Below are 23,412 nucleotides of genomic sequence, written 5' to 3' on the forward strand. Positions count from 1 at the left end.
CAACAACTTTAGAAAAATAATTAAAACCAAACTGAAGACAAATTGCTTTGAGAACACTCAGACATTATTATATGACAGCATCAGTTACTTTTATACTAATAAATGTTTCTGCCTTAGCTAGCACTAGGTATTTTTTTTTTAAGGCAGCTCTTCATTATCCTGAAATTATTATTGGAAAGCAAAGCAAATCTATCTTCTGAAGGATGGATAAGTGTGATACACATTTTAAAGTCTGTAAAATATTTTTCTCTTGCACTCTGCATCTGTGTACAGTCAAAATAAGTAGTGGAAAATATCTGTACAAAAATCAGTCCAGGTTTGTACATGTCATGTATAGTGAGCTTTAAGCTGTTCTGTCACGTGCATTTTGAATTCAGTATTATAACATTTTCTGTATGCATGTCTTCATGGAAAGAATACCACGACATTACACTGGAATGCACCTCAGTCTGGGTAAAGACATGCGGAGGACACAACAGTTCTGTTAGTTTGCTGCAGAAGATGGCTGCCCCCAGTACTGATTGGCAAGTAGCTTGTGAGGTCACCAAGAAGCCAGTAAGTTAAAGAATTGATAAATGGGCATCTGGGTTTTTTAAAAATAAACAGGCAACCTTTCAGAAGCCAGGCAGGGGGAACATGCTTCGCAAATGAATCAGATTTTGACTCTTAATACACACACCTGTCATTTGAAAAAGTGCTGAGTTGAGAAGAACCTGGGATCATCTTGCACGGAAGGTTTTCTTCACCCTTGTGTTCATTTTGTGAACATGCTCTTTGTAATATTACCGTAACTTATGTGTAACGTTAGGTTAAATCCAGACTTCATTGTCCACTAGTGGAAGCGCTCTTATCTGTGGGAGAGTTTTGGTCCCACCAATGGAAGGGACACTTGCTGGTGTCATGTTCCACACTATTCTGGAGGAACTGTCTGGACCAAAGTTTAGGCAGGTGGTGGGGGCCTTGGGAGCAAGGGGAATCTGCAGAGGTCACTTCCCCTTGCCACTTCTCATGTGAACTCACATGAACTCTCATGTGAATGCTAAATAGTGGCGAAATGTTTCCAGCATGTCATTTAAGAGAGGTCACTGTATGAGGTCAGCTTATGATACGGATTTGGGTTTTTTGTGCTTTTATAGGCCTATACCCTATGTGGAATCCATTGAGTTTTGAAAACCTGCTTCAATATAACCATATACAGTGGTACCTCTGATTAAGTACTTAATTTGTTTCAGAGGTCTGTTCTTAACCTGAAACTGTTCTTAACCTGAAGCACCACTTTAGCTAATGGGGCCTCCTGCTGCCGCCGCTCCGCTGGAGCACGATTTCTGTTCTTATCCTGAAACAAAGTTCTTAACCCGAGGTAATATTTCTGGGTTAAGAGAGTCTGTAACCTGAAGCCTATGTAACCCGAGGTACCACTGTATATATATGATGAATGAGAGAATGTGGTTCAGGGGTATGCATGCTGACCAATTGATCTTTTACCCTATGTTAAAGACTCCCTGCCCAAGAGAAACTAGGATGTTGTTGGCTTGTGGATGGATAATAGCTTTTGAAATCCTTTAAATTTGCACTTTAGATACATTACCTATGGAGATCACACTTTTCCCCTCAGTAACATTCTCTTGTTAAACTGGCTTTACAGGTTTTTGTTGCACTTCAGCAAATATCAGGAGGGCAAGTTGAAAATCCCTTCCAACAGCAGGAATGGGATTGCTGCACCCATTGCGGGAACCAGTTAGTATCCACAATGCAGAGTTGGTTCTCTTCTGTCTCCTCCCATTCCCAGTATTTTGGAAGACTGCACATTTTTCACTTTAACTATGGGAAATAGCTTATATGTGGCAAGCCAGAATCCTTGGCTAGTGGTCTGTGCCTAGTTTGCTGAATCCCGGGTTGTGCATGCCTGTCTTGACATGTCTCGTGATTGCTCTGCGCTCACTGCACACCTGCTGCATGTTCTACCTAAGGGAAAACAACACCCACACAAACCAGACAGAGATGAAAGAACAACAGAGAAAATATGCATAAGGAGGAGAGGAGAGGCAATATTTTGGAGGCAAATGATTCCAAGGAAGAACGCCAGCTGTTCTCTTATTCTGGGGCACCACCCTCTTCCTTATTATTTCACTTGTTCTAGAGACCACATTCCTTCAATGAAAACAGGATCCAAGGAAACCGATACCACTTCCATTATTTTATTTGCTGGTATAAAAACTGTGTTAAAATCAGCAAAATTGATAATTGCTGATTTTCCTGTATGCTCTGGCCTGATTTAAGCCCTTTTTTGAAGTGTTGAATTGAATGCTTTTGTTTAAAAACTGTGAAGAGACATTAATTCTATAATGATTCAGAGGGGGGAGTGCCACCTACTGGTTTTCTCATGTATTTTCTGGCAGGGCTGGAGCTGGAAAACCGAGGTGTGAAATCTAATTTGATCAAAGAAACCTTATACTGCACTTAACATTATGTCTCACAACAAATGTAACTGATTTGTAAGAAAGACTACAACCTGAAAAAAGAGACAAGGAGTATACTTTTGTAAACCAAGAAAATCTTTAATAAAAATAAATTTTAAAAAGAAAAAAGAAAAGACACAAGGCTTTAAAAAATATGTTTGCTTTGCATTGTACAACAGGCCTGCTGTTCAGGAGATCAGTGTGAGAGTGCAGAGAGCATGCTGGGAGTGTGGGACTACATATATATATATATATATATATATATATATATATATATATATATACACACACACACACACACACACACATACATAGTACTATTTGTATAATTCTAAGCACCATATAATGGGTTCCCTGGTGGTCTCCCATCGGGGTACCTCAGGAGACCTGCCAAGTGTCCCTATTTTCCAGGGACCAGCCCCAGATTTACAGAAGCCATTGTGACACCTCCCTCTGCTGGCTCACTGGTCACCAGAGTGCTAAAAGGCCTGGTGAGCTATGGTTGGATCATTTCGCGTTTGTTACAGGAAGAAGATAGACATGTAAGTAGGATTTCTCTCAGCATCTGCATTCTGTGATGATATTGAATTCCTCTTGAGCTTAGAGGCATTAGAGAGTACTGTGAGCCCCATTTCCTTTTCTAGGCTTTTAAGGCTGAGAAAAGTCTTATCTGGGAAGAAAAAATAAAATTTCCCCTCTCCCTAGACCTTCCCCTCGCCCACAGTCCCCCCCCCCCGCTTGTGGATCCCTCTTTGAGAGGACACAAAAGATAAGACCCTTCAGCATATAGATATTGCTTCCAAAGTAATTTTAGTCCCTGAGGTTTCTTAGGAAAGGTCTCTCTGTAACTGTCTGAGGCCTATTTCAAGGTTCAGAAAATAAACATATCCCATATGGCTCTTTGTTTTCCTGTAGGCTCTGCAGACCTCCTGCCATCCTGATCTGGAGAAAGATGGCAGGAGGAAGAAAGAACAAAGAAAACATGAAGGTAATGTCTATTTCCAAGGATATGTTCAGGGTATATAAGAAAGTCCCTAAAACAGTTATAATTGCTAGCCTTCTCTTCTTTTCCATTTAGATGACATAATTGAAGACCTGGAGGGAGAGCAGGGGCATGACAGCTTTTATACTGACACCATGAACCACATAATAATAATAAGATTTATTATTATTAATACCCTGCCCATCTGGCTGAGTTTCCCCAGCCACTCTGGGCAGCTCCCAATCGAGTGTTAAAAACAATACAGCATTAAATATTAAAAACTTCCCTAAACAGTGCTGCCTTCAGATGTCTTTTTAAAATAGGACAGCTGCTTATTTCCTTGACATCTGAAGGGAGGGCGTTCCACAGGGTGGGCGCCACTACCGAGAAGGCCCTCTGTCTTGTTCCCTGTAACCTCACTTCTCGCAATGAGGGTACCGCCAGAAGGCCCTCGGTGCTGGATCTCAGCTGAATGATGGGGGTGAAGATGCTGCTTCAGGTATACAGAACCTGAGCACGGAGTTTGCCATTGCTCTCTACCAACACTGGGCAGACGTCCACCATGGAACGAACCTCGCCATTTCCCCAGTGAGCATGTCTCTTTCTTTGGGGCTCAAGGGAGCACATTTGCCCAACTGCAGCATGCTCAGGGATACAGTACTCATGGTAAGGCAAGCTTTTGAGAAACAGCTTTTCGGTGAGCAGTGCATGCTGTCGTGAACTTCACCTTACAGCTTGGACTGTCCTTCCTCCGAGACGCTGAGGAAGCACCAGGGCTGCCTGGGGTCATGGCGGGCTCTGGAAAGCCAGACACCACCTGGCCCAGCAGGAGAAGGGACGAGGGAAGAAGCACCAGGGCCGCCATGGGAGCTGAGCCAGATTCCTCGCACCACCAGGAGCCGGCCTGGCCCAACTACACATCACTTTTATGTCAGATGCATATACTTTAAAAAAAGCATTGTATGCTGAAGCCCTGCATGCATTTGCCTGGGAGTAAGCCCATTGAAAAACAATGGTGCTTATGTAGGTGTGTATGTAGGACTGCATTATTAACAGCACTTAAGTGAAAATCCTCAAAATAACATAATTAGCCACTCGGAGAGAGAGGTACAGTCATAATTTCTGGGTTTTGTAGATTAATTTCTCAGTCAAAAACTCTGGAGATTAGACATTCTTGAGCACATCTTGTTTCTGATGGGGAGTTTTTCCTTTTCACCTTAGCGACTCTGGATCTATACTTCAGATGGTGAGCTGGGAAGCAGTTATTTTTGGATAGAATTTGGAAATTGCTTTTGATTAGAGTTGGAGTTTTTAAAATTAATAGTTTATCGCCCCCCCCAAATGTGCTCTTACTGGGAGTTGCTTCTTGTTCTGCTCTGTGTTGTATTTGTAGATAGCAACCGTGATACAGTTTATCTGAAATTGCCAACTATTTTCACCTTCGGAACATTTCCCCCCTATCTGCAGAGACTCCCATTCCCATGAAGATGAGCAATAGTGCTGAGGAGATAGATATGCAACTAGCTAAGTAAAATTCTCCATAGATATCTTAAACTGAAACCCCTAGGATTCTAAAGCAATTTATGGCATTGTGTGTCATTGCTAGCCTACTTCTGATAGCTGTGTTTCTCGTCTGCTCAGGGAAACTTCCTTATTTGCAGATCTTTGGACCTTTGTTGTGTTATTGGATAAAGCTGACTGGCAGGAGAATAAAAGCATGTATGCTTCTGCTTCTCATTACTAGAGATGCAGGTGGTGCTGTGGGTTAAACCACAGAGCCTAGGACTTGCCGATCTGGTTGGCGGTTCAAATCCCCGTGACGGGGTAAGCTCCCGTTGCTCAGTCCCTGCTCCTGCCCCCCAGCAGTTCGAAAGCACCTCAAAGTGCAAGTAGATAAATAGATACCGCTCCAGCGGGAAGGTAAACGGCGTTTCCGTGCACTGTTCTGGCTCGCCAGAAGCGGCTTAGTCATGTGGGCCACATGACCTGGAAGCTGTACACAGGCTCCCTCGGCCAATAAAGCGAGATGAGCGCCACAACCCCACAGTCGGTCATGACTGGACCTAATGGTCAGGGGTCCCTTTACCTTTACAGATCTGTCAGTTTGAGTTTCTCTCATCTTCTCGTCCCCCCCCCCAATCTTAAATTCAGTTCCCTACATCAGTTTGCAATTTAAAACAAAAGTTATCACGAAGATTAATCAGTATTTAAATACTAATTTCTCCTAATATGTTTGTATGCAAATTTGCCTAATATGCACATTTTCACCAAGCAATTTCCCCTATACTAATGTGTTTTTGTACGTTATTTTCACTAATACATGCACTTTACTCCACTATATGCACACTTTTGTACACATTACTTGGCTGGAGAAATGCATTGCAAAATTCGGCAAACCGTTTATTTGCAAGGATGGCTACGTCTCAGTTTTCATACTGTTTTGGAAAGTACAAATTAGGTTGGCTCACCTTTAAATGCAGATTGAATTGAAATCCCCCCCCCATATTCATAAGCAGAAATTGATACATCTCAGGTTCTCAACCAATAAATAACAGTTGTTTGACCCACCTAGGCAGAGCAAAATGTGATCAGATTTATTTTAAAGCTCTATTTGTCAGAATCTAGTAGTGTACCACACTTTGTTCTCTGCTTCAGGATGGCAAACTGATATATGGTGTGATTCCGACATATTTGTGGATAGTCACAAATGCATAGGGAGCTTACATACACATGGAAGATTTATAGAATCTGGCCTACATGTGGATGGGAGAGGCAGGGAGCATCTGAGGTATGGCAACCTGCCATGTAGTGATCTCTGATGATCCACCAGACTGCCACAAGGGCACACGGCATTGTTTTGCTATCCCTGATACACTGGATGAGCTGGAGCACATGTTAAAGATTCTGGCAAAGAGGGTTCTTAGGAAACCAGTGACTATATTTTCCGATGCCTGGGCCAAAGAGACAGCATTCAAGGCTCAAATTCCAGCTGTGCAGCCATTTTATCTGGAATAGAACCCGGTACCATTTCATGTACCTGGAACAGAACCTGCCTCTCGAATTGCAGACCTAAGAAACTGTGAACACCTCGCCCCCTAAGCTGAACAACCCTAGGATGTTCTCCTTGTATATGATTCCCCCCCTCTGTCAGGGACTGACAGGGCACTGAGGAGAGGGTGGAGGAGGCTGTGGGGACAGAGGTTGACCCACGGGAAGGGGGCAGTGATTTGTGGGGTTCTGTGCCTCCTCCTGTTTGGGTGGAGGCACGGTTCTACGGTTGCTCCAACAATCCAGCTCAGATGCCAGCTACTTAGGCATCAGAAGTGTGTGTATGTTCTGTGCATCTTAGGAGTTACTGTTAAGTGTGTGCTTTGTCCATAAAGACTTAAACTAAAACCCATTTTTCCTTGGTCTGGGTGTGCTGAGGACACATTTCCCCACTTCATAGCCATTTAGTCTTTACATACCCAGTACCTCACCCCCACCCCCAAGAGATGTAGAGCAGTGGTGGGGAACCTGTGGCCCTCCAGATATTGTCATCTGAGTTTGTTTATTTCCTCCTCCTTATCAACCCCTTTTCCTTTTGTGTCCCGTCTTTTAGATTATGTATCTGAGAGCAGGGACTATCTTACTACACATAGTTGCAAACTGCTCTGGTCGCCTGTGTTTGACTAAAGAGCAGATAAAAATGCTTTAAATAAAATAAGTAGCTTTTTAAAGATCTACAAAGGCATTTGAGCACTTTCCTTGTTTGTTAATGCATTTTTTAAATTAGAGATTTAATTATAAAATGCAGTGTCTCTTTCAGTAGCAATTTGTCCACACGTAGCAAAGGGAACCTTTTAGATTGCTTCTCAAAACGCATTAGCAACAATGCAGCGCAAAGGCAACAATATAAATCAATTTGCTTCTCCAGCTGACAGAGCACCTGGCTGTTCTATCTAACCATATTATTTAAAGGTCATTCCTAAAAATGGATTCTTCGCAATCTGTTTCTGGTCCTTAAGCTTTGAAAATGGTTCTGTGATGAATGACTTTCATTTAAAATAGATGGGTCTGATATAACTGTTTCCTTTGTTTCTATAAGCGTGAGTATAGATATATTGCTCTAGAAAGATGAGTCGCTGTGAGCAGGCAGATGCAACTGCTTAAAAGCTGGGTGTTAAAGCTGTGCAAAGTTTGGGTCTGATAAACCTGAACGTAATCCAAGGGCCAGGTCTTAGCTCAGAAGAGACTCCTACTGGAATTTATAGCAGAAGGTACAAAGTAGTCTAAAAATGGTTGGAAGAAATATACTAGTGAGGCAAGCAGAGAGGCAGGCAATTCTAGTTCTACAAGCAAATTCAGTCCCGCCTCTTCTCCCAATAAAAGCAGCTTTGTACTAGCCAGATTCAAATCTCCTATGCTGCTTTTCATGTCTACCAACTTAACTGATCTTAAGGGTGAGCAAGCAAGCACTGCCTCCAACCTCCCCCTTAAGACACAGCCAGGTTAACATGGGTGAAGGCAGTCCTTGAAAAAGCTGTCCCTAAACTACTTAGGGCAGGTCCCAGTCTCCTGCCTCAAGCTGCGTGCATGCATGGTGCTCCTTCAGGAGGAGTATAATTCCATCCAATATATGTTGTATCCTTTGATCCAGATCACTGCCTCCCTGGGACTTTTAGATGCAAATGAGAGATCAAGATGCATGTCATCAGTACTGTTTTCTCCAGCAGTTTCAGGCAGACATTAAATAGCACTGGGTCCAAACCAGAGCCTACAGCAGCCCAAAAACCATTGAGCAAAGCAAAAGTCTCCTCCTCTAGGACCATACTTTTAAAGACAAGATCCACTGCAATACCATGCTACTTACTGTATTATTCTATGTATAACACGCCCCTGTGTAAAACACACTCAAAATTAAGAAAATGGGGGGCGATTGCCCCCGTGTACAGTGGTACCTCGGGTTACAGACACTTCAGGTTACAGACTCGCTAACCCAGAAATGGTACCTCAGGTTAAGAACTTTGCTTCAAGATGAGAACAGAAATCGCACGGCCATAGTGGGAAGCCCTATTAGCTAAAGTGCTTCAGGTTAAGAACAGTTTCAGGTTTAAGAACGGACCTCCAGAATGAATTTAGTTCTTAACCTGAGGTACCACTGTATAAGACTACCCCACTCTTTAAACATTATTTTTCTGTAAAAAAAACCCTAGTCTTATACACAGTAAAGTATGGTAAACTCAATCCAGCTACATGACCCAGGAGGGCACAGTGCTGCTGAGAGGTCCAGGAGAATTAATAAGAGTTGCACTCCACCCCCACCCCAATTCAGGCAGTTTTACATCACATGTGTTTCTGCAGGGCAGGGGTGCCAACTTGAATAAAATATGGGGGGGGGGGAGGTAAGCTCCGCCCCACATAATTGATCCCATGTATGCACACTATTTGAATGGCAATGCACATCATCTTTGGGGGGGGGCTGGCCCTCTCAAATATTTTATTGGTGGGACGAAGCCCCTTCTAAGAGTTGGCTCCTATGCAAGAGGCCTTCTACAAAACTTATCAAAGGATTTATCACAAAGGTGGGTGACAACAGGTGGATTCTGGATCAAATTCGGCTTGAGGTCCTCCCTTTGCCAAGTGCAGAGATCTTGGGGAGTGCAGGAAATAGCAGCAGATGGGAGCAGTACAGGCGAAGGATTTTGCTTGCGCCTTCGAAAGCAAGTCCTAGGCAAATCTAACTGCCCACACGTTAGTAATCAGGTTCCAGCAGCAGCTCCGTTTGAAGTAACGGGGGGGGGGGGGGTGGAGGGGATCGAAATCCCCAAAGCCGCTTCTGAAGCTATAACGATGAATCACGAGAGCTTTCCCTCCAATTCCCTTGTCGCCGACTTCAAATTAGTGTTGGAATCAACGTCCGCATCAGGACAGGACTCCTTGCTTTCATCTACTAACTTCATTTATTATCAGGGCACCTTTCTCAATAGTTGATGCGCGTTTTAATCTGTTAAGGTTTTGAAAGTTTTTGTTAATTTTTATTTTATTCTTCCTTCTGTAAACCGCTTGGAGGTTCTCTTTACAGTCAAGCGGTGCGATTTTTTTTTAAAAATGAAATAAATCTTCAACGGCCTCAATCCTGCGCACCCGTACTTACGACTGCGCCTCGTTACAATCAGCTGGACTTACACGGAGCAAGCGTGTAGCACGGACCATGTTTCAGAAGTGCAACACACACGCGCGCGCACACCCCTCTTCCCCGCCATTTTCCCCAGGCCAGACGCCCAGCGACGTTTACGATGCAGTTCAGAGGCTTGACGATCTGCACAGCGCAGAGCGAAACATCAGTCTCTTCCTCTTTCCCAGCAGCTGCTGCTGCTGCCGGTAGCACATTATTAATTATTATTATTATTATTATTATTATTATTATTATTATTATTATTATTATTATTACATTTATAGATTCCCATTATTATTATAACTCAACGTGATTGAAGAGCAGCTCTGCCAGGACGATGGGGCGATATACCACCTTCTCCCGCCCCCCCCCCCCATGGAAGTTCCCGTTCGCGGATCCTGCCAGAACCCCTTGAATTTCTTCTCCGGCCCCGCCCCCGGCTGCTTCGCCCCACCCACAATGGGCGGGGTTTCTTAGGGCCGCGGCATCAACGGCGGGCGTCGCGTGACCGCACGTCGCGTGACGTAGGAGGAAGAAGGCGACGCCATTAGAGGGAGTCAAGCTGAGGCGCCCCCCCCCCTCCGGTAACAGGGAAGTGGGTGTCTCTTTCCTCCGGTGTCTCCTTCTACGCGGGGCCTGCCTTCTCTTCGCCGCCTCCCCTCACCCCCTGCTAGGAGAGGAGCGGGGCTGCGGATGTGAGGCCGCGGCGTCGGCGGCCACTTCGCTGCGGATGGCGGCGTCGGCGGCGACCTCTGGCGCGGGAGGCGGCGCTGCCGGCGGCGGGAGAAGCTTTTCCTTCAAGGTGGTCCTGCTGGGCGAAGGCTGCGTGGGGAAGACCTCGCTGGTCCTCCGCTACTGCGAGAACAAGTTCAATGACAAGCACATCACCACCCTACAGGTAGGTAGCCCGGCAGCAGCAGCAGCAGCAGGAGGGGCGGCGGCGACGACGGCGAGAGGCCGCTTCGGGGGCTTGACCCCGACACGCTCGTCTGAATGCGGTGACGCCGCTGCTGCTCCACTTTTCCAGGCAGAGTTCTCGCAGGCTGCCTGGTCGAGGCTGGGTTTGATGAGTCCTAAGGGTGTGTACGCCTCGGCGAGGCTGTCACTTCTCGGTTATACGGGACTTCAATCTCTTCTCTTCCGAAGTGAGGAGTGGTGCTTTTAGGGCGTGAAAGTGTCGCAGAACAAGCCGCGATCCTTTTCCTATCACATCTAGCTCAAAGCCAAATAGTGCCAAATAGCTAGTAAACAATTTATGGTGGTGTTGATTCACAGGGTGGCCCTCTCTCCTCTGAAGGGTATTTTGTGTTATCTCTTGTGATGCTGAAATTTGAGTGAGAACACATGGAAGCATAAAAGTTTGTGTGTGTGTGTGTGTGTGTGGACCTTTGATGCTTGACAGATTTATGGGCACTTGTGGAATCCTCTTTCTTTTCAGGTACCAGAAGTATATTTGATAAGTGGATTCTGCTTCACAAAAGCTTATGCCACCATATGTCCCTTAGTCTTTAAGGTGCCCCACAAGAACATGTGTTTCTGTGGTGCAAACAACTGGCACTAACTATATATAGAGCAGTGTGTTGTGAAATCTAGGAGCATTGTATGCATAGTTGAACCTATTTAAATCTAGTCTTCATATAGGTTGCAGTGGATTTTTAAAGAATATATGTAGCCAAGGGACACTGAACAAGGCTGCTTACTTGGTGGCTGAGTACCCCATACACTTCCAGAATCACTTATAGAAATGATGTCACATGGAGAGCGTCTGTAAATCATAAGTGCACCAAACATGTGAAATGTGTTCTCCATGGTTCATAATGTGCTGTTCCAGTTTCTTTGAACAAAAGTAACTTTTGTGGAAAAAACCTCCCAAAAACAACAACAACCACCACCCAACAACAACCCAAAGATTTAGTAACTGTTCCTGTATACTATCTTGTTACAAGTATGTGGGGCAAATGAGAGCAGAAAATGAAATAGTTAAAAGGAAGGGGGGTCAATGTTGTTCTGAAATGAACACATCTGTTTCAGAAGGTTTAAATCTGATTAGAAGTTTATTGATTCTTTAAAAAAATCACTCGTTTCAAGGGGCAGGGAAACTTGCTGAATCATAGTCCCAAGTGTAGTATTCACCAGAATTCTGTGTAACTTTGAATTTAAACATTTTGCGTCTTGTACATTGACTCATTAGTTTGTGGTAACTTAGTTACAGTACAATTAATGGAAGATCAAACCTGTCACTTAAATTACTGTGAAGTCATGAGTTATCACAAGATCCACCATACTGACAGCGGTGGTTTTTGAAGTTCACTTCTTAGAACTAACTTGTGGCCTCCTTCTTTTAAAAGCAACATCTGAAGGTAGTACTGTAACTTTGTAGTGTGCTGCTTGTAGTGAGTAGCAGGGAAACAAAATTATTTATGTTTGCTTAAATGCTCCTTCCAACACAGTCCTGCAGGTATGTACCTTCTGTGTTTCCTGTTGTTAAGACTGGGAGGGAGGGAAGAGGGACAGGCAGCTGTGTCATGATTCAGTGCTATTTCCCAAGCAAGGAAACATCCATCAATCCAGTATTACGTGACCACGTAGTCTCATATTACTCTGTGATTAATACTAGGAGCAAGGGAGAGATGAGTGCCCAGGATAGCTTGGTTTGTCTGGTTAGGGAAATACTTCTTTTGCAGTCTCCTTTGACCTAATATGATTTAATTTGGAATCATATATTAATTGTAGTTCAACAGCTGTGTTTGCTAGTGAAGACCTAGGTAGAGAGAACATAGAAAACTGAAAGAGACACGCTACTTATTTTCTTACGGTTTTTACTTCATCAATTTAAGAACCTAAAATGGCATATAAAGCTGCACTGTGTGCTATAGTTACTAAATGTAAATGTCATGGTTTTAGTGAAACATTAACTGTAAATATGCCTGGTGTTGGAGTATTTAATCATCTGTTGGCCCATGTTGTAAGCTGAGCAAGAAAGACCCTGCTATTGGTTTTACCATAAGTGGCTGTGGTCTGTTCTGTGGTGATGCAGTTATGGTACCTAAGTTGTGGAACTGTCTTCTGTGGCAACTTTCTTTTACTAAAGGCACAACAATCTTTTGTTGACCTCCTTCTGATGCCTGTAAAAACATACCTGTTGCTTCTGACATTTCAGAATAAATGAGCTTAGGGCAGGTTTGCCTACTGCAGGAACTATGTTCTGTTGTAATTTTGAGTAATGATTTAGTGTTGATTGATAGGTTGTATTTTTATTGGAATATTTGCACACTGCCCTGATAACCTTCAATTTTAAAATACAATACAGTCGTACCTTGGATCTCAAACACCTTGGCTCCTGAACAAATCAGCTCCCAAATGATTGAAACCCGGAAGTGAGTGTTCCGGATTTTGAACGATTTTCGGAAGCCTAATGTCCAGCGCAGCTTCCGATTGGCTGCAGGATGTTCTTGCAGCCAATTGGAAGCTGCACCTTGGATTTTGAACAATTCCGGGAGTCGAGCAGACTCCTGGAATGCATTCTCTTCACGAACCAAGGTACAACTGTACCAAGGATGAAATGGCGAGTTACTTCAAGGCAGGCCTGGCTTGGGCAGAGGGGTGGGTGAACGGGGTACAATTGCCCTGGGCCTTGAAGGGCTAAGCTGGCCAGAGGGCCCTGCCAGACTTACACTGTCATGCCAAGAACGCTCTGTGTCTCCCAGTCGACTGGGAACTCCTGCCCTGGCCTCAGATAAGTTCTGCACAGACCTGCCTCAACATACTGCTGTTGGGTTTTTCCATTTGAAGAAAAGGAGTGATGGCGTGGTCAACAAAAGGAAACTTATATTTGGGCTTAAGTAATATTATCTCTAGAAGCAGCATGATCCACAGTAATACCTTCCGCAGCACTTTACACACCAAACAATAACTTTTATACAGTTAAGGCCCGGAGTATAGTCTGAATAAATATAAGACCACCCAAAAAAGCAGGATATAAATATATAAAGCAAATGTACCACCAGTCTACAATAGAGAGGAACTGTAATTAACTTTTTTTAAAAAAAATACAAACTGCTGAAAGCTGTATAAAAATTATTATATCACTCACCAATTTCTTTCTGGAAAAATGGAAGAAAATACCTTTTTGGAGATGGGGAGGAGGCAGAGACTGAGATGGGGAAACATTTTTTTCCATCACAGCTCCAGCAGCATACCTCAGTGGCAAACAGAAACTAATACATACATGTCTTGAGGCCCCAAGTTAGGAAAGGCCCATGGAGTCAATCGTGAACTGTGGACATCTATCAAGTACATTTTGTTCAGTCTTTGGAGTTGCTTCTAAGTATATTGTGGAGAAACCAAGCTTTTAAATGAATGTATAGCTCTTAAAATTGATGCTCCTGATTGCATTTTGTTCTTGGATAGCTGTACTCTGACACAAAATGTTAAAAGAAGTTTTACCATTTGAGCTGATTTTCTGTGCTGTTACTGTTACCTGTCTTCATGGTATGACAGTTTCATAATTGACTATTTGTAAGAAAACTGTTTACTTCTTTAAATACTTATATTGACTTCCATAAAAGTATATTATGGTTGTTAACAGTGAAACATAAAATATAAACAATAAACAAACAGAGCAGCAATCAGGTTAGGACTAACTTGGCATGCTGGTATTAAATATAAGCAAAGGCCTGGAAGAAAAAGTAAGTTTTTAGCAACACCAAAAACTGGTATTGTTTGCCTTGCCTTAAACATATGCCTCTTGTTCACTATATTCTATTTTTGCAGTAGATAGATATCTTTATCTCATTGTAGATAATGCATTGAGTGCACTTAAATGACTGTAATTCTGCTGAATTTCTTCAACACATCATGAATCAGTTTTACTTTGGCATAAGGTATTTAATGTTCCTATGTTCTTTATTGTAGGCATCTTTTCTAACAAAGAAGCTAAATATCGGAGGAAAAAGAGTAAACCTTGCAATATGGGTATGTGTTTATTGATTACATTTCTTGTGTGTCTAAAGATAGAACTCTGTTTATCATACCAAAATATCAAGGCGTATCAAAATAGCACTGACTTTAATTTTACTAGCTTGAAAAAGAACTAACATAAATGTATTTGCTTCATGCAGGATACAGCAGGGCAAGAAAGATTTCATGCACTGGGTCCTATTTACTACAGAGACTCTAATGGAGCTATTTTAGTGTATGATATAACAGATGAAGACTCTTTCCAGAAGGTAACTATACCCTTTCCATTGAAGAAGTAAACTCAAAAGCTTCCATGTTGACCAGATCTTCTTGAAACTAATACTGTAATCATTTTTATTTTTATTTTGCTATGGTACATTGTAGGACTTGAAGAACTTTGGTACCAACTTGGTTTCATGTAATGGTTGTGCAACTTACCTAAAATCTCTTTGAGCTGCAATCCTATACACTTACATACCTGCTGAGTAGACAGGGATAGGATTGCTTTCAGTGTAGGAAACCAGGCGAGATGGGAATTTCTACCTGCTTGTATTTTAATGTTAGATAGATTTATGCTAGATTCTTTTCTGTCTTAGTGCTTACTATAATCCTGAAGTGAAATAATAGAAATTTCTTTTCATTCTTGCAGGTAAAAAACTGGGTCAAAGAATTAAGAAAAATGTTGGGAAATGAAATTTGTCTATGCATAGTTGGTAAGCTTTTGGTTTTCCACACCTTACTTTATGACTAGGGGATCTTGTTCAGTTTAAGTGCTAATTGTCTTTTAAATTATTGTACAACACTTATCAAACGGCTTCTCTACAGCTTCATAAGGGTACACAGTTGTGTTTACTATTGCACAGTAAAAAGAAACTATATTTGTGCACCTTAAAAGTGAAGTGATAGTAAAGCAGAAGGTTAAATGGTGGTAGCAATAATGTGAAAAGCTTCCTTGAGCAAAAGATGACACATTTCTAAACATTTTGTAATCCTGATAGGGAATGGTTTCCTAGATACCCATGTCCAAGAAAACAATGCAAAACCTCTTTGGGAACATGATACAATTTACTTAGTATTGCAAATGTTTAGATTGGTGAAGGATTTCCAAAAGTAGGATTATACTACAGGTGATACTGACATTTCATGTAAAAAACTTCAGTATCTCCTTAAAACTGCCAACCACTGTTGCATTAACCACAGTTTCCTGTGGAATTGCAAAAGTGAGCGCATCTTGAAGTTTTCTTGCTTCTACAAACTGTTCAGAGTGGAGGAGTGTGCTTTTTGTTTTTTTTAGCGGCAGTGTAAGGGGCTGCAGAAAGGTCTTGAAATCTTTCTGTCCACTCCCACTGCATAGCAATCTCATAAACAATCTTGGGTGGTGTGAGGTTGTTGAACTAAAGGTTGTTAACTGGCTAACAATTGGGTGGATGTAGCAGCAAAGAAGCTAATGTCTCATGGGCTTGGAAATGGAAAAAAGAGGCTAGAAATACTGAAAATATTGAGCAGATGTGCTTTCTCATTTTTTGGACACTAAGAAACTTTGAATTCCTAACAGGTAACAAAATAGATTTGGACAAGGAAAGGCATGTCTCTATTCAAGAAGCAGAAACGTAAGTTGAAGTCTCAGTTTTAATAGCACTTTGGTTAACAATAATTCTGCCTGAACTTTGCAGTGTATTCTTCATGGTAGTGTGACTCCTATTTTTCTCTGATTTAAATTTCTGGATTCCATGATATATTTTTTAAGTTATGTTGCTTAACCCCATTGAATTTAATAATAGTAATAATACTAATAATACTAATAATAATAATTTTTTATTTGTACCCCAGCCGGAGCCGGGCTCAGAGCAGCTAACATCATATAAATAATACAATATGCATAAAAACAAACAATCAATTAAAATGCATCCCAAAATTAATTCAAATAAATTAAAATTAAAGTTAAAACCGGACAAATGACCATCCTCAGGTTAAAACTGAAAGCGGTTAATACTCGCCAGGACCAATAGGGCTGACTTCTCATTAGAAATGGTTAATAGAAATGGTTAGGATTGCCCTGTAAATTATTTTGGGCTTGGCTTTGGTGAATGTTTAACAGTAACGCAACAGCCTATTGGTTTTCTGTGCCTGGCATGGGAAAGAAGTGCTGGCTTATATTCCTTTATAGAAACATGGGATGAAGTGCTCTAGTTCTTTTTAATTTTTTAATAAGGTTCTTATTTACTTTTCATGGTACAGAAGATACATTTTGAGTAACAATAGTTACAATAGCAAACAACAAGCAGCTTGTCCCATTAAAATTACAAACTTTGTCATGCTATGTAATAAAGCACGACAAAGCACGGGTTACTTTAAAATATCACACCACATTTTCCCGTGAGTGTTGGGTGGATTCCTGCCACAGTATGGACAATTTATGTATTCAGTAAACATTTGCCACATGTTATAAAAACAAACAGGAATTGTTTTGCCCTTTGCCTCTCTGACCTGACATGTTAATTTCTCAGCAAATGATACTGACCATAAGGATTCCTAGTTCTTGAGACTACTCTCTCCCTTCATAATACATAAGGGTCCCCTGTATCTTTCTCATTGCTCCTTGCACTCCTTTTCTTTGCTAAGCTTGTGGAAGTTCAGCCCTTGCCCATGTGTGGCTGCTCCAGGTTCTGGATTTCCTAGCCAACAGAGGTCTATCTAGCCCCTTGGCTGACTTTCTGCCAAAAGGCAAAACCATTTTTTAGACTGGTCATTGGCCTCCATAAGCTGACTTGTGCAGCCACATGCTATGATTTGTTCAACTGCTTTTACGTAGTTCTTAATCGGTTTTATTGATATGTTTTTACCTGATTTTTGCATTTTGCTATATGTATTTTTCTTTAGGTTGAAGCTAGTGGTGACTACACAATGGAATGGGGCTTTGGCTCATGCAGTGGGGACTTCCCCTTTCTGTATTCTGCCTGCAGTGTCCTGCATACCTTCCAAAATCTGCTTTATATGGTTGGGGGGGGGGGTGTCCAAAACTGATCGGGGAGGAGGTTTGAGAGGGAAGTCCCTTTGCATGGGCTGGTTGGGTTCCAGCCTTTGTAGTTGACTGTCAAGTCACTTTGAGAACCATCTGGTGGAAAGACAGTTTAACAAATAGCCTCCATATTAATTAATTAACTGCAACTTCAAACATAGCACCTACTTACTTAGTGCATTTATATCCCACCATTCTTCCAAGGTGGTGTACTTAGTGTACACCAAGGTGGTGTACAAGGAGAGAGCCAGTGTGGTGTAGTGGTTAAGAGCGGTAGACTTGTAATCTGGTGAACCGGGTTTGCGTCTCCGCTCCTCCACATGCAGCTGCTGGGTGACCTTGGGCTAGTTACACTTCTCTGAAGTCTCTCAGGCTCACTCACCTCACAGAGTGTTTGTTGTGGGGGAGGAAGGGAAAGGAGAATGTTAGCTGCTTTGAGACTCCTTCAGGTAGTGATAAAGCGGGATATCAAATCCAAACTATTCCTCCTCTTCTTCTTCTCTCTCTCCTCATTTTATCCTCAACAGCAGCCTGTTGAGGTAGGTTAGGCTGAGGGACAGTGACTGACCCAAAGTCCACCCAGTGAGTTTTATGGCTGAGGGGGGTTAGAACTTCAACCTTCCAGCTGTTAGTCCATCAGTCTGAGCATTACATCACATTGGCTCCCAAATTACTACCATGTTGGCATTTTCTGTCTCGAGAGACAATGGACTGCGTCTCTGGGGGTGAGGTCAAGCTGCCAGAGAATCACAGCATCTGTTGTGGTTGCAGAGACCAGTAACTTGTAACTGCTGCCTCCCATGTTGGTTTTGCTGCATTAGCAGCCCTGAAGGGACACCTCTGGAGTGCAAGCCTGGGCAGTATGTATGGAGGTCCTAGGGTGCCCAGATGACAAGACACTCTGCCCCCCTCTTGCTGATGTGGTCCAAAGGAAAGCCAAGCAATATATTTGGCACCAGCTTGGCTGCAGGAGTTACGGGAAAGAGGCATACAAGATGCCGTCCAACCGTCTTAAAGGACTCCCCGTCGGATTTGTGTAGGGTTTACTCTTTCGTCTTTTCTTCTCCTGAATGTGTCCTGCAAGGCTACTAATGTGCATATATTTCATCTATTTCCTCTATGCTGGATGCTGAAGGAAATCTAAGTTTTATACTTAACTACAACATTCCCTTAAAATGTAGACTGATGTTTGAAGATTGCTACTGTTTTTTAGTTGGGAGCTAAAGGCTTTCCTTATTTCCAGGTATGCAGAATCGGTGGGAGCAAAACACTATCACACATCAGCCAAACAGAACAAAGGCATAGAAGAACTCTTTCTTGACCTGTGTAAAAGTAGGTTATTTTGTGTTGAGTTGCTTGTTATGTTACTGCTGTGAAATTGGGAAATTTTAATTCCAGCCCATGTGTAACCAGTATTAAAAAGGGCTACCTGGTATAACTTGTGTTTCATAAGCATTTAATCTATTTGGATGCAGCTGAAACAGCATTTCTGTCCAGATGGATGTTTTTGCTCTACATCAGGGGTGAGGAGCCTCTAGCACACAGGCTAAGCTTGGCCCACCACTGGGTCAAACCTGCCTGTCTGCCAATAAGCTATCACTCTGAGGGGAGGTAGGCTGATGGGCAGAGCAGGGCAGAGTTTGATTTTGCATTGACTGTGCATGTTGGCTCCCCTACTGGGAACTGGTGTACACAGCAAAAATAGTAGGATTTAATCTCTGCTCATCAACTGACAAGTGGAGATTAAATCCTGCTCATTTTCTCTGGGTGTGCTTGTTCTTCTGCTGATGTCAGGTGTTCCGTTTTGAAGTCCTGACTGTTGGGACTGCAGAGTGCAGTGCAAGGCTATTTAAAAGCCCTTTTGCAAACAGCCATACATGGCTGTTTAAATCTCTCACTTTTGGAAATCTATAGAGCACCATGGGGCTTTTTGGAAAAGAGCTTTCAAAGAATCCCATGTTGCACAATAAAGTCCTGATAGTCAGGGCTTCCAAGTGCAGCAGCATCTGATGCCACTGTGACACTGGGTGTTTAATAGGTGGACGACCTTGCACACTTGTCCAATTTGGTCTCCAGGAATGTGGAAATAAGGATCTGGCCAGAAAAGATTCCCTACCCTTTCGCTACATGAATGTTAGTCACTATGCAGTTTTGAATACTTCTGCACATTGTAGGATTTTATTGCATGTTAAACTCTTACTACATTGAATTGGCCATATTTCTCTTAAATAACACCTGCTGATATGGTTGTACTGCTTAATCTATACATCTGAGTTCCTTAAAGGTAAAGGACCCCTACTTAGTTGGATTCTTGTATTTCAATGAAAACTACATCTATGTTAAAATATTGAGACTTAAGTTGTGTTGTCACCCCTTGGCCCAGGATATTTTTTTTTAATTGTGCTGGATAGTCAAGTTTTTCAAAAGTGGAGGTTGGCAACTTCTTGGGTAAAATTGCCCTGGGCTACAACACTACATTCTACATCGTAGAACATTCATATTTGAGTTACTGTGTCCCAGTTGGATGGTGAAATTTTCCTCTGGTATTGTATTGTAAGTAATGCCCAATGGACACCCAAGTCAAAGCCTGAGGATTTTTTGTACAACCAACAATCCTGAAAAGTTGTTGCTATACTCACTGACAGGTGGGACTGCTGGTATTGAATTATCTATGTCTAGTGATCTCCAGTAAAATGGTAATCTACCAGTCCCATTAACTATCTCAGGGTAACAAAATGCATTTTTAATTAAATAAATTTGTAGGTAGACTTGTGAGCTATTACTGCATCTGAACTTGTACAACCTCCAGCAGCCTAGCTGCTGAACCTTATGGATTTAGAATTTGTTACGCTTTTGTAGTAGATAGTCATGATTAAGTTGTCCCATTCTTTTCAGTGGACCTTCTCTAAGCATGAGTTAATCTGAATCCAACCCTTTATCTTGGCCTAAGAACGTACTGGGCATTTAACATTAGCCTTCCATTTATAAATATTAGGATGGCTAGCTTGCAAATCTGTCAGAAGTCTCTCGCTGCTGCTTCTTCTGTAAAACATTATGAATATGCTAAACTGAACCAGTGTGACTTAAATTGCTTTTATGAGTGACTAATCTAACCTAATGCAATATCCTTCAATTCTAGGAATGATAGAAACAGCGCAAGTTGATGAGAGAGCACGAGGCAATGGTTCCAGTCAGTCAGGAACTGCAAGGCGGGGAGTACAGATAATTGATGATGAACCAGCAGCTCAGACCAGTGGAGGCTGCTGCTCATCTGGATAATTGTATAAGACTGTGTATCTTGCCCCTTAGTGAAGACTGCCGTATTCAAAGTCTCATTCTTTATCAGTGGAGAATCGGAATTAACAGTATTCAAAATCATTTCTAACAATTCAGTACCATTAAGTGCTAAACTAGTGGAGTATGTGACCAGAGAATTGGCATTTTCTACAATGGTTAACAAAGCAAACCAATGGCCTTTTTACATAGTTCTTCAATAATGAATAATATTGCATGTGGGAAAGACTTATGGCTTCATTTATATTTTAAATGAGATCATTATTTAATAACTTATATACACTATTGGAATGAGACATTTTTTGCAGCCCTTTGTATTTTGTGGTAGATTGAACTGTTATCACTTCAAAATTGCAAATTGATTTCTTTTTAATTAGCAGATACTGAATACTATTTTTGCAGGGTTGGTGTCAACCTATAACTGTCTGACTACTTTGATATATTCATTCTGTACTCCATGCTGGTAAAAATAAATTGTAAATTACATATTAAATATTTTATCTGCTTTTACAAGTGCAGGTGCAGAAATATGTACATTAGTCTTGTCAGTGATTGTGAAGTGAGTAACAGCTGGTGAAAAAGAAACAAATTTCATTATTGACTGCTCACTTTTATCCTTGCTAGATTATGTCCATTCTTTTTGCTTGCTCTGAAGTTCACATATTTTGGGAGAAACTTTCTGGCAAGTATAGGTCTCTAAACACATAAGGTCTAAACATCTAGTTGGAATGTTGTGATTTGCTTCTACACTTGTTTCTTCTAATAGAAGTTTGACATGCCTAAAATATTGAACTGCTTTATAGCTGCTTTTGTCACACAAGAATTGAATCTTACAAACTTGGCTGCTTCCATCTGATAATCACTAAGTAAGACCTGATCACGAAACTTCTGTTCTTTTATCCTTGCTTCTTCTTGTCAAGCTTTTCTTCCAGTTAAAGAAATGAAAATAAGTGAAAAATAACTTGGCTGCAACAGTTTTCTTTGGGGGTTTTTTAATAGGCCATTCAAATTGGAAAGAACGCAATGTGTTTTGTATCAGCTTTGTTGAAATCCACTTGGTTTTTGAATAGGAGGGATTACAAATAAGAATATAGAAAGTATCTTCTGAAGGGACAGCAATTTGGAAAATAACCTGGAACTGTTCTTGTATTGGAACTAGAAGAGTAAAGCTAAAGTAGAATGCTAAAGAAAATTTCACTGAAGGTATTATTTGGTAAATGGGTATATGTTGGTGTGGAAATGGAGTACATGGTTTAGCCTTAGAAAACTGGCTTGTGTGATCCTCATACTAATGTCACGTGGTGCTTTGAATTTTCAGTAGTGCAGTGATCGATATTCACATTCAAACCTAAAAATAAAGGTGCACTGAGAACTTGATACCAACCTTATTAACTTCACTCTCCAAAACCTGGCACATAAGCTTTAAGGGTATTAGTCTTCTAAAACATTGCATGGATTTATTATCTTTCACAAGTTGTATGAAAATCAGGTGAGGCTTATGAGAAGAAACTAGCTGCCACACATGGCTATAATCTTATTTAATATGTACATTGTACTCTGTACCCTTGACCTTAATTGTAAGTTAGATGATCTGTTAAAGTGCATCTGTTTAGTTTGGTTACTGTGACTTAAACCATGTGCTGCTGTAAGCTACTCTATCTTCATTAAATATTCATATTTAGTACCTTTTACTTACAACTACTTTTCTCTAGTGGATACTGTGTAGCATGGTAGTAATAAAATGGACATAGGCTCAAACAGAGAGGGATCTGAAGTTGACTGAGAAGGTAAGGCTTCTTTCCGCCAGTTCTTTATTTGCATTAAAGTTAATGACTCTTAAAAATTAGTCTTTGGCCCTTGTAACTGCAAAGTAGGACAAGAAATTAGTGTATCGGTCTGAAAATCCTATGGTGGAGGAATAATTCCAGATGATTCAAGCAGCACCTTCCTGCTTCACCAGTCACTTAATTCGGACTGGGGTTTGGGAAGTCTTTGTAATCCTGAAGGTAGTTAGAGCCTTAGCAGAAGCAGAACCCACCTTCAGAAATCTATTTTAGGTACAATTCTGAGCCACCTAACATAAATGCACCTTAATCCTAGTTACTCCATTCTTGCTCTCCATCAGCTGGTTGGTGGTGCGAGTTTCATTCAGAAGCATTTGTCAAAGCTTATCACACTTGTCCACAGGAGTGTTGCATGAGTTTACAAACCATTGTTCCCTTTATGTTTTGACAAGTGCCAGACCTTCCAAACTCAAACACAGATGATGAACATTGGGTAAGACAAAGTTGTGGGTTCATTTAATGGTTAGATTGATTAGATTTTGTCATTTTACATACTTGTAGGGCTTCCATGTAGGAATGCGCAGTAACACTTTATTCCATTAATAATAATAATAATTTTGAAAAAAATATTATTATGCTTTCCATCTGACTGCCCCCCCCCCACTTCATCACCACCACTGAGAAAGTCTGTTCCCATGTTGGCAAAGGTGATAAAAAAGCTTTTTTGCCTGTTGTCAAAAACATGATGGTGCAAAGAG

At 41.5% G+C, this 23,412-nt stretch overlaps 1 protein-coding gene across 1 annotated transcript; it reads left to right on the plus strand.

The window, feature by feature from the left end:
• Nucleotides 1-10,132: 10,132 nt before the first annotated feature.
• Nucleotides 10,133-22,561, plus strand: RAB21 (RAB21, member RAS oncogene family). Its single transcript, XM_081928114.1, has 7 exons — nt 10,133-10,496; nt 14,513-14,572; nt 14,719-14,826; nt 15,207-15,270; nt 16,113-16,167; nt 18,820-18,908; nt 20,716-22,561. The coding sequence occupies exons 1-7, from the start codon at nt 10,329-10,331 to the stop codon at nt 20,853-20,855; spliced, it is 684 nt and encodes a 227-aa protein (XP_081784240.1). The 5' UTR covers nt 10,133-10,328; the 3' UTR covers nt 20,856-22,561.
• Nucleotides 22,562-23,412: the final 851 nt, after the last annotated feature.

The sequence above is a fragment of the Podarcis melisellensis genome (genome assembly GCF_964234715.1).
Source record: "Podarcis melisellensis genome assembly, chromosome: 10".
In the NCBI taxonomy this organism is placed as follows: domain Eukaryota; kingdom Metazoa; phylum Chordata; class Lepidosauria; order Squamata; family Lacertidae; genus Podarcis; species Podarcis melisellensis.